General features: G+C 43.3%; 1 protein-coding gene across 4 annotated transcripts in view; it reads left to right on the top strand.

Moving 5' to 3' along the window:
- dgcr8 (DGCR8 microprocessor complex subunit) overlaps positions 1-14,746 on the top strand; it is a 57,082-nt gene that overhangs the window by 21,558 nt on the left and 20,778 nt on the right. For all 4 annotated transcript variants that reach the window (XR_015081791.1, XM_086011964.1, XM_086011967.1 and 1 more), the window contains exons 7-10: positions 3,379-3,480; positions 4,703-4,801; positions 5,463-5,545; positions 9,004-9,104. Coding sequence is in view for 3 of the 4 variants with exons in the window: in XM_086011964.1 (XP_085868090.1) it covers positions 3,379-3,480; positions 4,703-4,801; positions 5,463-5,545; positions 9,004-9,104 (385 nt within the window). In the remaining variant the exon portion in view is untranslated. The remainder of the gene's footprint in view (positions 1-3,378; positions 3,481-4,702; positions 4,802-5,462; positions 5,546-9,003; positions 9,105-14,746) is intronic.

Below are 14,746 nucleotides of genomic sequence, written 5' to 3'. Positions count from 1 at the left end.
TGTTTTTCTTTGAAAGTCGGCACCTCTCGGGAGGAATAACTGGCTGGTAAGAGCCTTTAGCACTCGCGTATTGGAGGTGCAGGGTCGGGGTTGTGGTATGTATTTAAGGAGTGTTTTGTGTTCAGCTGTTAAAGTCTGTGATTGGTCAGGCAGGTTGTAGGTAGGTGTTTGTCGGGGGTGATGCAACACCAGCTGATTTTGGCAGTGGGCCCCATGGAGGTGAGTATAACTGACGGAACGGAGGACGCCGGAGAACGATTTATAGCTCAGAATAGTAAATATCTGTGTACACCAGCATAGGCACGAGGGGCCAAATGGCGGCCACCTGTGCTGTATCGTTCTATGATTCTAAGTTGGGAAACACTATTATCTGACAATTTCCATTATTCATAGGGTGGAAGGCATAAAATAATGCAAGACTTGCATTTATACAGCGCCATTCACGACCTCTGGACGTCCCCAAGAGCTTTACAGCCAATGAACTACTGTTTGAATTTTGCTCGCTGTTGGAAATGCGGCGGCCAATTTACGCACAGCAAGGTCCCACAAACAGCAATGTGCTGATGACAAGACAATCTGTTTCAGTGAAGTTGGTTGAGGGATGAATATTGGCCAGGACACCAAGGAGAACTTCTGCTCCTCTTCAAAATAGTGCCGTGGGGTCTTTTAAGTCTACCTGAGAGGGCAAATGCCAGGGCCTCGGTTTAACGTCTCATCCAAAAGGCTGCATTTCCAACAGTGCAGCACTCTCTCAGTACTGCACTGGAGTGTAAGCTTAGGTTTTGTGCTCAAGTCTCTGGAGTGGGACTTAACCCCCCAACCTTCTGAGTCATAGACAAGAGTGCTGCCATTAAGCCACAGCTAAGGCATCTCCTCCTTTATGGTGAATAATCGAGATTTCACTACGTATAACTACTTAATCGTTGATCGATGCCAGTTGAACTGATTATTTTCTAATCCTAGCCATTAATTCATTTTTGTGAAATTTACTTGAAGGAACATTCTAGGGAAGTAGGCTGTAAACGGAAGACCACACACACTGTTAAAATAAGCAAAACATTTTGCAATATCGGGACCTACAGTCATTAAATTTAGATGAACAAATAATAACTTCTCTGGATTATTCCTTTAACCTGGAATGCAGATTTTTTTTTTTTAAAAGGGGGATCTACTGATTGGTAAGAACATAAGAAATAGGAGCAGGAGTAGGCTATTCGGCCCCTCGAGCCTGCCCAACCATTCAATAAGAGCACTTGTTATGAATGGTTGTCTGAGGCCCACAGTCAACCAAACATAATTTTGTGAGGGAAGTGATAGAGAAAGAAGTACTTTGGTATCCCTCTCTCCCCTCCCCCCCGCCACCAGCCCAGGGATCTGGATGCCCTCCCTGATCCAGGCACTTCTGACCTGGGTGCGGAGGAGAAAGGGGGAGTTTGTTCCTCTGACAGTTCTGCTTGAAGACAGCTGATAAAGGTACGCAGTGGTGGTTCAGGCCCTGAAAGGAGAAAGCTGTTTCCATTGAAGAATGATGTTGATGATGATGTTTGATGGTCTACAGCCCTCCTGGACTCTTTGCCCTTTTAGTTAGAAGACAGTGAGCAATTGAGTTCCATAATTGTAGAGAAATAGAAATGTGATTTTTCCTGCACGTCCAGAATATCTGCTAGTACTAGGAATAAATATAAAAATATAAAAGTGATTTTGTAATTATAGTGACTCACATTACTTTCCTTTTTGTGAAGTTAGTTAGTGTTTCTGTTTTGCTACTGCATGACCAGCAAATATGCATGGTTTACAGCGTGCGTGCAGACTTTTCATGATCTTGATTGGCATTTCTTCAATGTACACTGTATTTGGACACCTAAGAACACAAAATAACTTGGAGTAAGCAAAGGCCACTTGGCCCATCAAGCTTACTCCTTCTGCAGTTCATGTATATCTTTTTCAGTTGTGGAGCTCTTCAAATCTAAAGATGAAGCCGTTTTCTCTTTGCACTTCCACCCCCACACAGATCACTATACTCTCTTGCTAATTTCTGTGTCATCCAGCTCTATTAATATCCCTGAGACCGTCAGTTCCCTATCTTGACACGTTTTGATTCAGTTCCACTGTCTGGTAGGCAGAGAAGGGGGTTCTTAAACTTGAAGCTTTTAAATTTTAAAATTCTACCCTTAAATTCTGTGCCTTATCAACACCATTCATTATTCTAAAGACCCGTATCATTTCTTCTCTCGGTCTTTTCCCAAGTGAACATAAGTTGTCTTTCTTCATAACTTAATCCCCTAACACCTGGAATCATCCTTGCCCTTCTTGTCTGAACTCTTTCCAATTATTTTTTCTTTGAAAAAAAGTGTCTGTAATATTGTCTGATTGATTGTGAGCCTGTAATATTAGTCCATGCTAACCACATGATTCCACAGCGCAATCAAGTATTGGAGAAAATTTTAAAACAATTTTCAGCTGCCATGGGCCCACTTCCCCCTTTCACAATCTTCCACCTGGGGCATTTTTCCCACTCTGCTTGGCCTGTGCTCCATCTCCACTCCCCCATCCCTAATTCTCCCACCATGCTCCACCCTTTATCTCACCCAAGTGCTCCAGCTCTGCCCTTTCCTAATACCCAAGCCCACTCAAGTATTCTAGGTCTGCCTTCACTCCTTTTCACGGAGACTTTTTCAAGTGCTCCAGCTTCCACTCCCAGTCCTTGGTTCCTAATATTTCATCTGGCTTCCCACCCAAAAACTCCCCTTGTTGTCCAATATTGGAACCATGATCAATGCTATGGAAGATCTCCTATTGTATCTTTATTCGTTGTGGTATAATGACCAAAATTGCACACCGTACTCTTTAAGTGGCTTCACCAGTGACCCTTACAATGTTCTGGTTATCGATTGCCCTCCAGCTGCACCACAATATCCAACTTGCCTTTTTGACAGGTGCTTCACCTTTAAACTTGGAGTTCTGTTGAGTTACATAGCAGGAAATGCTATTATCTAGAATATAAAAATGTATAGAATGACCTTGACTGATGGGGAAAATTGAGTCATTAAATAGACAGATTGTATAACTGATAATGAACCATAAAAAAATTAAAAAAGAAATGACTTGTACTGTATGTGTTTCTATATTGCATTAATCATCATTACGGGATTGACCATTTAATGGAAATTTGATTGAGCAAGTATGAAGCATTTATCATCAAGTGTATGATTTATTTCATAAGGGATGAATGATTAATTTAGTGATGGTACTTAATCTGGATGTTGCATTGCAGTTAATGAAATTTTAATATTTAGTATTCTGAGCACAATCCGCAAGGGCCTAAAACTGCTCATGATTGAAGCTTTCTGATTTAATATTCTTTAATTTCTTTGTCAGAGTTTGTCATTAATCCAAATGGGAAATCAGAAGTTTGCATACTGCACGAATATATGCAACGGGTCCTGAAAGTTCGCCCTGTTTACAATTTTTTTGAATGTGGTAAGTCTCCTTTTGTGAGCATGTTTTACAAGTCTCTTTTTTTTAAAGCTTTTTCTACTCCATTTCTCTCTGTTCAAGAGGGAAGCTAACTAGAACTGCAGTCTGCTCTAAGACAATAATGTGTGGCAGGAACACCCACCCCATTATATGCTTTGCAGCTTGGGTCACCACGTGTATAATTGGAAGAAGTGAGCGCTCATCTTAACAAGGGCTTCTTCATATAGCCATAGAGGTATCGGGAGTGTAGCAGAACACAATGATATTGAGTCAGACCCTGCTTTGATTTTGAAAAATAGAATTTTACAGGTTTGCTGCAATTTCATAATGTAAATGCTGCTGGCATTGAGAGTGCATGGCATCAAAGGAGGCGTTTTTCAGTCTCCCAACAACACCAACTGCCTTGACGACCAATCTAAACACTACATGATGGACAGGGGCAGTAGCAGCCAAGCAAATTTGCTTCTGTGCAAGTAGTGAATGGTCACTGCTATGTAGTGGCATTGACAGAGATAGTGGCATGGAACAAAATATTTCCTAACAAATATAAAGAGCCAGTAGTGTCATGGTTACGGTATTGGACTAACAACCCAGAGGTTGAGTGCTCAAGTCCAACTATAGCAAGTTGTGAAATTGAATTCAATAAATCTGGTAATTTGTGGATTGGTACTGACCCGAAAGCTGCGGGATTGTCATAAAACCCATGTGGTTCAATAATGCCCTTCAGTGAAGGGAACCTGCCACCTCTCCCCGGTCTGGCCTATGTGACTCTGGAGCGCGCTCCGTGGCTGACCCTTAATGTCCTCTGAAGTAGCCAAACAAGCCACTCAGTGGTCAAGGCAACTAGGGAAAAGCAATAAATGCAATCTTGCCATTATCGTCTCCATCCTGAGAACAAGTTTGTTAAAAGGAAGTTAAAACAACTGTGTATCTGACCTAGGTACTGTATAAACTGCCCTGCAGTACAACTGTGTGACTTCCACAGCAATGCGCCTGGGAGTAGGCAATTCTGAGATATAAAAGTACCATGAGTTTTAATTGGCTGAACCGTAAATGATTTGACAGTTTTTCCCCAGCCTGGTTATTTCCAAAAGACTTAACATTTTACTGTGAACCTTTATATAAAAAAAAATTAAAGCTGCAGCTTTAGATTGTTCTACAAAACATTATATTTGACATTGTTCTTCATCCAGAAGTGCTAACTTTTCAGTGCTATACATTTCAGAAAATCCAAGTGACCCTTTTGGAGCCTCAGTGGTGATTGATGGAGTAACCTACGGTACAGGAACTGCCAGCAGCAAAAAACTTGCAAAGAATAAAGCTGGTATTTATTGTTTATTAAAAGTTAACTTTTTTTTGTATTTGTCGCAGAAGATCACCAAATAGGTTGCATGAAGAAGGTCCATTTGATTCCATCCTTGCAGAATACAACCTCTTTCCATAGTTTTTTTTTAATGAGTCCAGTGGCCTGAACCACCCTTCCTGGCAACCTATTCCAGCTTTTGGTTACCTTCTGTGTGAAGAAATATTTCTTGGTCGTCCTAAATTCGCACTTAACAGCTCTAAATTTATGCCTCTTGTCCAGCTACGCTGGTACTGTATATTTGAAATGTAATTTTGCAGGGATTTTTCTTAGCTTTCTCCCGTCCTTACCCTCTTAAAGCTGTTGCCTTATTGCTGAGATACGGTTCAATGTGTAGTCATCACCAGCTCATACAATTCCCAGGTGTCTATTTATGTGTTGGCCTGAGCAACAAGTGTCAGCAACCAATTTCACCATGAGAGGCAGCACAATCTCGCCTAAAGTTATCCTTTCCCAACACTTACAGGCATGCTCTTCCTATGGGGGTGTCTGGTTAGCTCTCCGGAGCTGGAACCCAGACTTTGAGACAAACTTTGTATGGCACAGGTTTTTGTTTGTGATTTTAATTATAATAGCCATTGTGCAAAATTATTACAATTAATGTATCTGTTAACTTTGCCAGCCCGCGCTACACTGGAAATCCTCATTCCTGACTTTATCAAACAGACCTCTGATGAGAAGCCCAAAGACAGTGATGAACTTGAGGTAAATGTGATGTAGTTTAACTCTTACCTTGTTTTCTGTTTGTTTTTCTATCCCTTGCATTCTCTGCTACTCCTCAGTCGATTTTACCCTCTTCATTTTAATATGTGCTACATATGTACTTCATTTTAATTGGCTTGTACTAAATTGTGTACAATGCATTCGTATTTATTGATTGCTTTTTACCCGCACACCACGATCAGCTGTTCCGTTACTGTGCTTTACCTTCTGTTTGTTTCTTTCTTTCTGTATACTTCAAAATGGTGAGTTAAAATATAATTGTTTCAAAATTCCGTTGATGTTTTGACTATATAATCTCTTTGAGTTTCATCTCAAAGTTGTAAAAACCTTCATTTGCCAGAATGTAAATTCCGAAAGAACACGATGCATATTTACTTCTTTTCCCCTCCTATGGAAGATTAAAGAAGGACAGTTTAGAAATTGCTTGCTGCACTACCTGATTTTTGTGTGAGGTTAAACCATGTTGATAATAAATATAAGGGGATCTTTCTTGGAGTAGAAATAAAAATCAATATTACACACTGCCATGCTATGAAGTACAGGAAACTCTTTTTTATCCAGCACCGACGGGACCGGCGTGGTGCCGGTTTATCAAAAAGTCCGGATTACAGAGAGGTATAGTAAAAGGTACGAGAGCCCCGTACACAGCAACAGATCCAAGCTTCCCTGTTGCTTAGCAACAGGTGCAGGAACCCCAGCCACAAGATCCAGGTGTCCCTGTTGCTTAGCAACAGGTGCAGGAACCCCGGTTACACGGCCACAGATCCAGGAACGGCCACTAATATGAAGTAAAACTTAGCTGAACCTACTGAATTTTGCCGGTTAACAGAGATTTCCGGTTATTTAGGTGCCGGTAAATCGAGAGTTTCCTGTATTCAACTTGAATGTGTCTAGGCTTTGAAGTAAGGAGTAAGCCATGTAGTGCTGTCTTTAAATGCAGAGAAAAGGCTTCTGTATATAGTTTTTAAGGTGAAACATATATAATTGTCATTCCTAATAGCCCAAATCTGCAGTTTATAGCTCCTATATGTTCTTCCTTTACCTGGGCACTTATTTTTTTTTATTAAATGCAGCATATTGAGTGTTTGTTGTATGCCTCGCTGTATTCTAGTTCCACACGCTGAAAATAGTAAAGCACAAATTTATCAAAACACAGCAGAGCAGAACATGGCAAGAACCCAGTAACATATGCTGACCTTTACGCATATATTAATTAATATTATACCTTGTCGGAGGATTGCCTTCAGTTGTTGAGGTTCAACTGCACAGTTGGTAGAAATCTCTTCATAATTCCATCTGAGACTTCCAGTTAGTTCTTTGATGAATGGATGGTGGTGTTTGTGTTTCATGGGGTTGGGGAGATGTTTGGAAGTTTTCTTTGTATTTGGACGTAATTTCCACCTGCCTGGTTGTGCACCACATAACATGAATGATTGTTTGAAATATGAATTATTAAAGAAAAGCTGTTTACTTGGTTAAAAAACACCATTTTATAAAGAGACACATACCAGTTAGTATTTGGATTAAGTTAGGAGGAAAAATAACTGGATCACTAAGGTTGATAATTTGGTACTGAAAGTTCAAAGTACTTGAAAAACCTTCTTACATTTTTTGAAAAGGAATATTTTAAATTCTAGCTACATTCTGCTGGCACCCTGTCCCCACGATGCATTGGATTCAAACTCCTTTTCTACAAATTCCTCCACGGTTTAGCTTCCCCTGACCTCTGGAACCTCCTCCAGCCCTAAATATCAGCCAGTGCACTTTGGTCCTCGTACACTTGGTGAAGCTTCCAAATAATCTTGGCCTTATTCGCCGTAGCTTTCTCTGTAAACCTCTCCGCCTTGCTGTTTCTCTCCACTCCCTCCCTTTAAAAGTTTCTTCTTTCTCCTAACTCTTCTGTTAATGCTCAGCATCCGTTAAGTGACTTTGAATACTTCAGCTGTTTAAGCTGCCTGTATAAATGGAGGCCGTTGATTCCCTTTTTCTCTCCTTGTCCTCTTTTTGCCATCATAGCCCTCCCCTTCAGTAGAACTGAAATGAAGCAGCTGTGTGCCTGTGGGAATTCATCTCGTCATCCAGGTCCGGCCATTTATCCCTGAGTTTTAGGGCCTCTTTTCTTGATTTTTCAAGTCTGGGTTGAGAGGTATGGACGTGGCTGAGATGCAGAACTTAGTGGAATGGTGGATCAGACCTGTGTCCTGCCACTCCATACCAAGGCACATTGGTATTGCTAGATGATGTGTCTCAAATTTGAGTTTTCCCTTAAATGGCAGCTACACATTTGTAAATAACTGCCCAAAACTTCCCAATATGGTTTTAATAGTGAGCTTCAATTAGCATTTTATTCATTACTTGACTTATTGTATATGTTTTCTGGTGCACCAAAAGCTAATTTTTAGTCTGCTGCCAGTGAAGTTTTAATGTTTGGTACAGGAGGAAGAATGTATTTGGATACAATAATATTCTTTTGTGTAAGTCACCATGAAAATTTAGGCTTCAAACAATTAACTTTTTAAAGAACTATTTTGCTTAACCCTGGCAGTAACAAACTAGGACATTAATTGACTCCCATTTTAATGGCTAGTTATGAATTACATTTTTCTCCTCTCTCAATTTCCTGAGGATGTTGGCTCCCGGCCATTGGCATTCACGTGCATTGGATGCCCTTGAATGCCTCGCTCAAGTAGCGATTCAGCTGGACAGAGTGTGTCAGCAATCTGTTTTGAGCATGGGTGGGGGAAGATCACAGCTGTGCCTGTCCTCGCCCACCATCCATAATTGCTCACTTTGCAGCAGAGGTCATTAGATAGCTATTGAGAACAAAAGCCCGGCTGATTTTCTTCCATCCCCCGCCTCCCCTTTGACATTGGGAGGCTAAGGTAGCCATGATTGCTGAGAGCATCTAACACAGCGCAGACCAGGAATTGAATCTGGGATCTCCTGAACAGAGGGGCTCAGTAGCGCACAAACTGAGCTATTGGGGCATATTATTTTTGGCTCATTGTGCAGCAGATGTCTTGGCTAAGGTGATGAACTGGAGTCCTAATGTTGAAACTCACCAATGCTGCACTACAGCTGACTGCAAGGAACTGTGATGGAGTAATCCAGGGTATGATGCTTTATTTTAGCTTGTGGGAAGTAGCTCCTTCTCCAAACAGCACAATTTGCTCTTTACAACCCTCAACCTTTGTGTCTTTTTTCACTGTGTTCCCTTTGTACCTCGTCTCTGCAATCTTGCACTTAATTTCCCATTTGATCAGTTTTTCTGTACTTGACATAGTTCATTAGTGCCATCTAGTGTTGAACTACAGCAGAATATATGGCACCATAGTTGGATTTTGCAGTATTCGCTGATATTCAGAGAGCTCGACATTAATGTAAAAGAAAAGTGAGGCTCTGTTATGTACAATATTGATGTGGATTTCTTTCCATTTTAGTACTTCAACCACATCAATATTGAGGACTCACGGGTATATGAACTGACCAATAAGGCTGGACTTTTGTCACCATATCAAATTCTCCATGAGTGCCTTAAGAGGTAAGCCATAAAGTTGAAGCTTCCTTCATGTGCAATGTTTGCTTTACATAGAAAACATAGAAGATAGGAGCAGGAGTAGGCCATTTGGCCCCTCGAGCTCGCTCTGCCATTCAACGTGATCATGGCTGATCATCCAAATTCAGTACCCCGTCCCTGCTTTCTCCCCATACCCCTTGATCCCTTTAGCCTTAAGAAATATATCCAACTTCTTCTTGAATATATTTAATGAATTGGCCTCTACTGCCTTCTGTGGTAGAGAATTCCACAGGTTCACCACTCTCTGGGTGAATAAATTCCTCCTCATTTCTGTCCTAAATGGCACACCCTTTATCCTTAGACTGTGACCCCTGGTTCTGGACTCCCCGACCATCGGGAACATCCTTTCTGCATCTAGTCTGTCCAGTCCTGTCAGAATTTTATAAGTTTCAATGAGATCCCCTCTCATTCTTCTAAACTTCAGCGAGTACAAGCCCAATCGACCCAATCTCTCCTCATACGTCATTCCTGCCATCCCAGGTATCAGCCTGGTGAATCTTCGCTGAACTCCTTCCATGGCAAGAACATCCTTCCTCAGATAAGGCGACCAAAACTGCACACAATACTCAAGATGTGGTCTCACCAAGGCCCTGTACAACTGCAGCAAGACATCCCTGTTCCTGCACTCAAAGCCTCTCGCTACGAAGGCCAACATACCATTTGCCGCCTTAACCGCCTGCTGCACCTGCATGCTTACCTTCAGCGACTGGTGCACAAGGACACCCAGGTCTCGTTGCACTTCCCCTTCGCCCAATCTATTGCCATTCAGATAATAATCTGCCTTCCTGTTTTTGCCACCAAAGTGGATAACCTCACATTTATCCACGTTATATTGCATCTGCCATGCTTCTGCCCAATCACCCAACCTGTCCAAATCATCCTGGAGTTTCTCGGCATCCTCCTCACAGCACACACGCACACCCAGCTTTGTGTCGTCTGCAAACTTGGAGATATTACATCTAGTTCCCTCGTCTAGATCATTAATATATATTGTGAATAGCTAGGGTCCAAGGACCGATCCCTGCGGTACCCCACTAGTCACTGCCTGCCACTCGGAAAAAGACCCATTTATTCCAACTCTTTGCTTTCTGTCTGCCAACCAGTTTTCTATCCAAGTCAATACCTTGCCCCCAATCCCATGTGCCTTAACTTTACATGTTAACCTCTTATGCGGGACCTTATCGAAAGCCTTCTGAAAGTCCAAATATACCACATGCACTGGTTCTCCCTTATCTATTTTACCAGTTACATCCTCAAAATATTCCAGTAGATTAATCAAGCACGATTTACCTTTTGTAAATCCATGTTGACTTTGTCCGATCCTGTCACTGTTTTCCAAGTGCTCAGCTATTACATCCTTTATAATAATGGACTCTAGCATTTTCCCCACTACCGATGTCAGGCTTACCGGTCTGTAATTCCCCGTTTTCTCTCTACCACCTTTTTTGAATAGTGGGGTAACATTAGCTACCCTCCAATCCATGGGTACAGTTCCAGATTCCATCGAATGTTGGAACATGATCAGCAATGCATCTACTATTTCTAGGGCCACTTCCTTAAGTACCCTAGGATGTAGATTATCAGGCCCTGGGGATTTATCGGCCTTCAGTCCCATCAATTTCCTTAACACCATTTCCTTACAAATACTGATTTCTTTCAGTTCCTCCCCTTCATCAGACCCTATGTTCCCCAACATCTCTGGGAGGTTATTTGTGTCCTCCTTTGTGAAGACAGAACCAAAATATGTATTTAATTGGTATGCCATTTCTTTGTTACCTGTTATAAATTCCCTTGATTCTGACTGCAAGGGACCTACGTTTGACTTCACCAATCTTTTTCTCTTCACATATCTATAAAAGCTTTTACAGTCAGTTTTTATGTTCCCTGCAAGCTTACTCTCATTCTATTTTCCCCTTCTTAATTAATCCCTTTGTCCTCCTTTGTTGAATCCTAAACTGCTCCTAATACTCAGGTTTACTGCTTTTTCTGGCCAATTTATATGTCCTCTCCTTGGATCTTATGCTATCCCTAATTCCCCTTGTTAGCCACGGTTGAGTCACCTTTTTTGTTTTATTTTTATGCCAAACTGGGATGAACAATTTCTGTAGTTCATCCATGCAGTCTTTGAATGCTTGCCATTGCCTATCCACCGTCAACCTTTTGAGTGACATTCCCCAATCAATCCTACCCAACTCGCGCCTCAGACCATAATAGTTTCATTTATTTAAATTCAGGACCCTAGTCTCTGAGTCAACTATTTCATTCTCCATCTTAATGAAGAATTCTATCATATTATGATCGCTCCGACCCAAGGGGCCTCGTACAACAAGATTGCTAATTAATTCTTTCTCATTACATAATACCTAGTCTAAGATGGCCTGATCTCTGGTTGGTTCCTCGACATATTGGTCCAGGAAACCATCCCGTAAACACTCCAGGAATTCCTCCTCCACAGTATTGTTACTAATTTGGTTAGCCCAATCTATATGTAGATTAAAGTCACCCATGATGACTGCTGTGCCCTTATTGCACGCTTCTCTAATTTCCCTTTTAATGCCATCCCCGACCTCCGCATTACTGTTTGGAGGTCTATATACCACTTGCACTAGCGTTTTCTGCCCCTTGGTATTTCTCAGTTCTACCCACACAGATTCCACATCATCAGAGCTAATATCCTTCCTTACAATTGTGTTAATCCCTTCTTTAACCAGCAATGCTACCCCACCTCCCTTTCCTTTTTGCCTATCTTTCCTGAATATTGAATACCCCTGGATGTTGAGTTCCCAGCCTTGGCCACCCTGGAGCCATGTTTCCGTAATCCCAATCGTATCATATTCGTTTAACTCTATTTGTGCAGCTAATTCATCCACCTTATTCCGAATGCTCCTTGCATTAAGACACAAAGGGGTTAATTTTCTGGCCGCCGTCGGGCGGCTTTTCAGACGGCCGGGGGCCGAAAATAGCCGAAAAAGTGGGTCGGGACCCCCCCCCGCCTGATTCCCTGCCCCGTCCGACTTTCAGACCGCCGTTTCCCCACGCTCCGCTTCAGTCCCGGCCGCCGCTGGCGGCACTGGTCGTCGGCACACTAATTACCAATAATCAGCTTGTTGAAGTCAATTTTCCAGGGCCGTTGCGACTTTGGGGCTTTTCCCACGTGAAACCCGCCTGCGGGGAACCCCGCTGCTGAGACCTGGCATGAAGCTTGCCTGCTTGCTTGCTGTCAGCTACAGGTCAATCGGAGAAGCTGCGATTTAAAGGAACAGCACTTGTATGTTGAAGGACCTTGTTGTTGCAGGTTTGGGGCTACTTCTTCAAGGCTTAGGCACAGCTGTGGAAGGTTGGAGCCTCACACACTTCTCCAATGCGATCTCCTGGGAAGCCCCTCTCGCCACCCTCACTCAGCGCTTCCTCAGCAGAGGCATCTACGAGAAGCATGGGACGCCTTTTTTTCCTTCCCTTCTTGCCATTAGAGGATCGCCAGCAGCAGAGGCTGCAGCAGCAGAACCAGGAACAGCATGATGAGCACCAGGAGCACCAGGCTGCTGCTCACTCACCTGAAGTTGCACAGACCAGAAGGGGCCAGCGCTTGGAAGTGGCTTGAGAGCACCTTGCTGCGCTTTAGGGGGCCATGGGGACCCGTATCTGCACTGGCAGTCCTACTCAGAAGGACTGCCATGAGGATCTGGTTTCTCTGTTCAACAGATGGCCAACGCTCCTCAAGAGATGTCATTCTCTTATGTGCACTCACCATGTTTTCCGTACCCTGGCGAGTTATCTCCTCCATGGAGGTTGCCAACCTTTCCATGGTGATGCGTTCATGCACCAATGACTCCACAAAGGCTCTGCTCATGGTCGCTATGGACTCCTCCATTCGCTCCACACTCGCAGCGACACTGGAGACAAAACCTGCCAGAGACTCCTGCATCTGTGCATGGAGATCCATCACCTCTTCTCTTGCGGATGGACCCAGAGGCAGAGGGTCGACATGCAGCGCAGCTGAGCTGAGCTGGCAGTGTCCTGCGTCCTCCGACGAGGACTCTCCACTGCTGTCCCTGTCTCCAGAATCTGCTGAGGCTCACTTGTGAGCTGTGAAACACCAGGTGACAACACTACTCTATGTCTCGAAGGTCCCCCCGAAGTGTGAGTGTCTGCGCTGGTGCTGGGTGTGCTTACTTCTGCTGACGCTGCGCCCTCAGAGGTTGGAGCTTCCTCTGAGGAGTCTAGCTGCACAGCCTCTTCCTCCTCCACAGTGAGGACGGGGGCTCTGGATGGTACTGTGGGGGAGTAAAGGAAGGAGTTAGAGATGTAATGCCAAGGTTCTTCTGGTGACTCCCAGCGAGTTGGCATCTGCTGACACCTGCATCCATGCAGCATTGGTCTCAGTGGGAGGCCTCTTCCTCCCTGACCTAGGGAAGAGGACCTCCCTGTGGGCCCCAACCCCATCCAATAATGCCTGCAGTGAAGCCTCGTCGAATTTGAAGGCAGCTCGGGGTCTGGCACTGGCCACAGCTGCTGCAGGCTCCTCTGTCATCCTGTATGGTTCATTTGGAATCCTTCAGAGGATGCAGTGCTTGCTATGGACCTTGAAAGCACCACGAATGATGACATCATACTGTGGGGATTTCTGACTCGAATTGGACAATTAGCAAGGCTTCCCACATGCTGGGAATTAATTGGCCACTTGAGGGAAAATTGCGTGGAGCTGGCTGACACTTTTTTATGTGCGTCAGAAACCCCAGATTCGGGGAAATCCGACCATTTCCCACACAAGCCAAAAATCGGGGCCAAAGTCTTCAGGCTTGTTTTTTTAATGCTCTTAATTTAGACCTATTAGAATTATTTTGTAAGGCAAACCTTGTTTTTACCTTTGCTTTCTGGTATTCTTGTACGAGCACTTTAAGTTCCATATATGCAAGTCCTCAATTTCTGTGAGAGAAGTGATATAAACCTTGTTGGAGTTTATTCTGAATAATTTTGTGGTTGACTAATAAAAGGGACTGAAATGGCTGTGTGAATTTACTATCGTCAATTACACTTCAGTAACATGCATGTTTTAGGTATGTTTTTAGACCCAGTGCAACACTGATAAGTTATTACATACAACAAAACTGTTAGCTTAAGGTTTAAATTTGTTAACAGTACATTAGCAATCCTCTGTGCAGTTAATTGTCACAATTTACAAGTGCAGTATAATTCATGAATATGGGACCACAAAATTCATTCCTATTTACATGTTTACCATTAACACACCCTGTAGTGTCATCCTTGGCTCATGGGCAGCACTCTCGCCTCTGAGTCAGAAGGTTGTGGGTTCAAGTCCCACTCCAGAGACTTGAGCACAAAAATCTAGGCTGACACTCCAGTGCAGTGCTGAGGGAGTGCCGCACTGTTGGGGGTTCTGTCTTTCGGATGAGATGTTAAACCGAGGCCCCGTCTGTTCTCTCAGGTGGACGTAAAAGATCCCACGGCACCATTTCGAAGAAGAGCAGGGGAGCTATCCCCGGTGTCCTGGCCAATATTTATCCTTCAATCAACATCACTAACACAGATTATCTGGTCATTATCACATTGCTGCTTGTGGGAGCTTGCTGTGCGTAAATTGGCAG

The sequence above is a fragment of the Somniosus microcephalus genome, chromosome 19 (genome assembly GCF_052327205.1).
Source record: "Somniosus microcephalus isolate GS21.2 chromosome 19, FLI_Smic_1.0, whole genome shotgun sequence".
Classification (NCBI taxonomy): Eukaryota; Metazoa; Chordata; class Chondrichthyes; order Squaliformes; family Somniosidae; genus Somniosus; species Somniosus microcephalus.
This window is presented reverse-complemented; position numbering and strand designations above follow the sequence as displayed.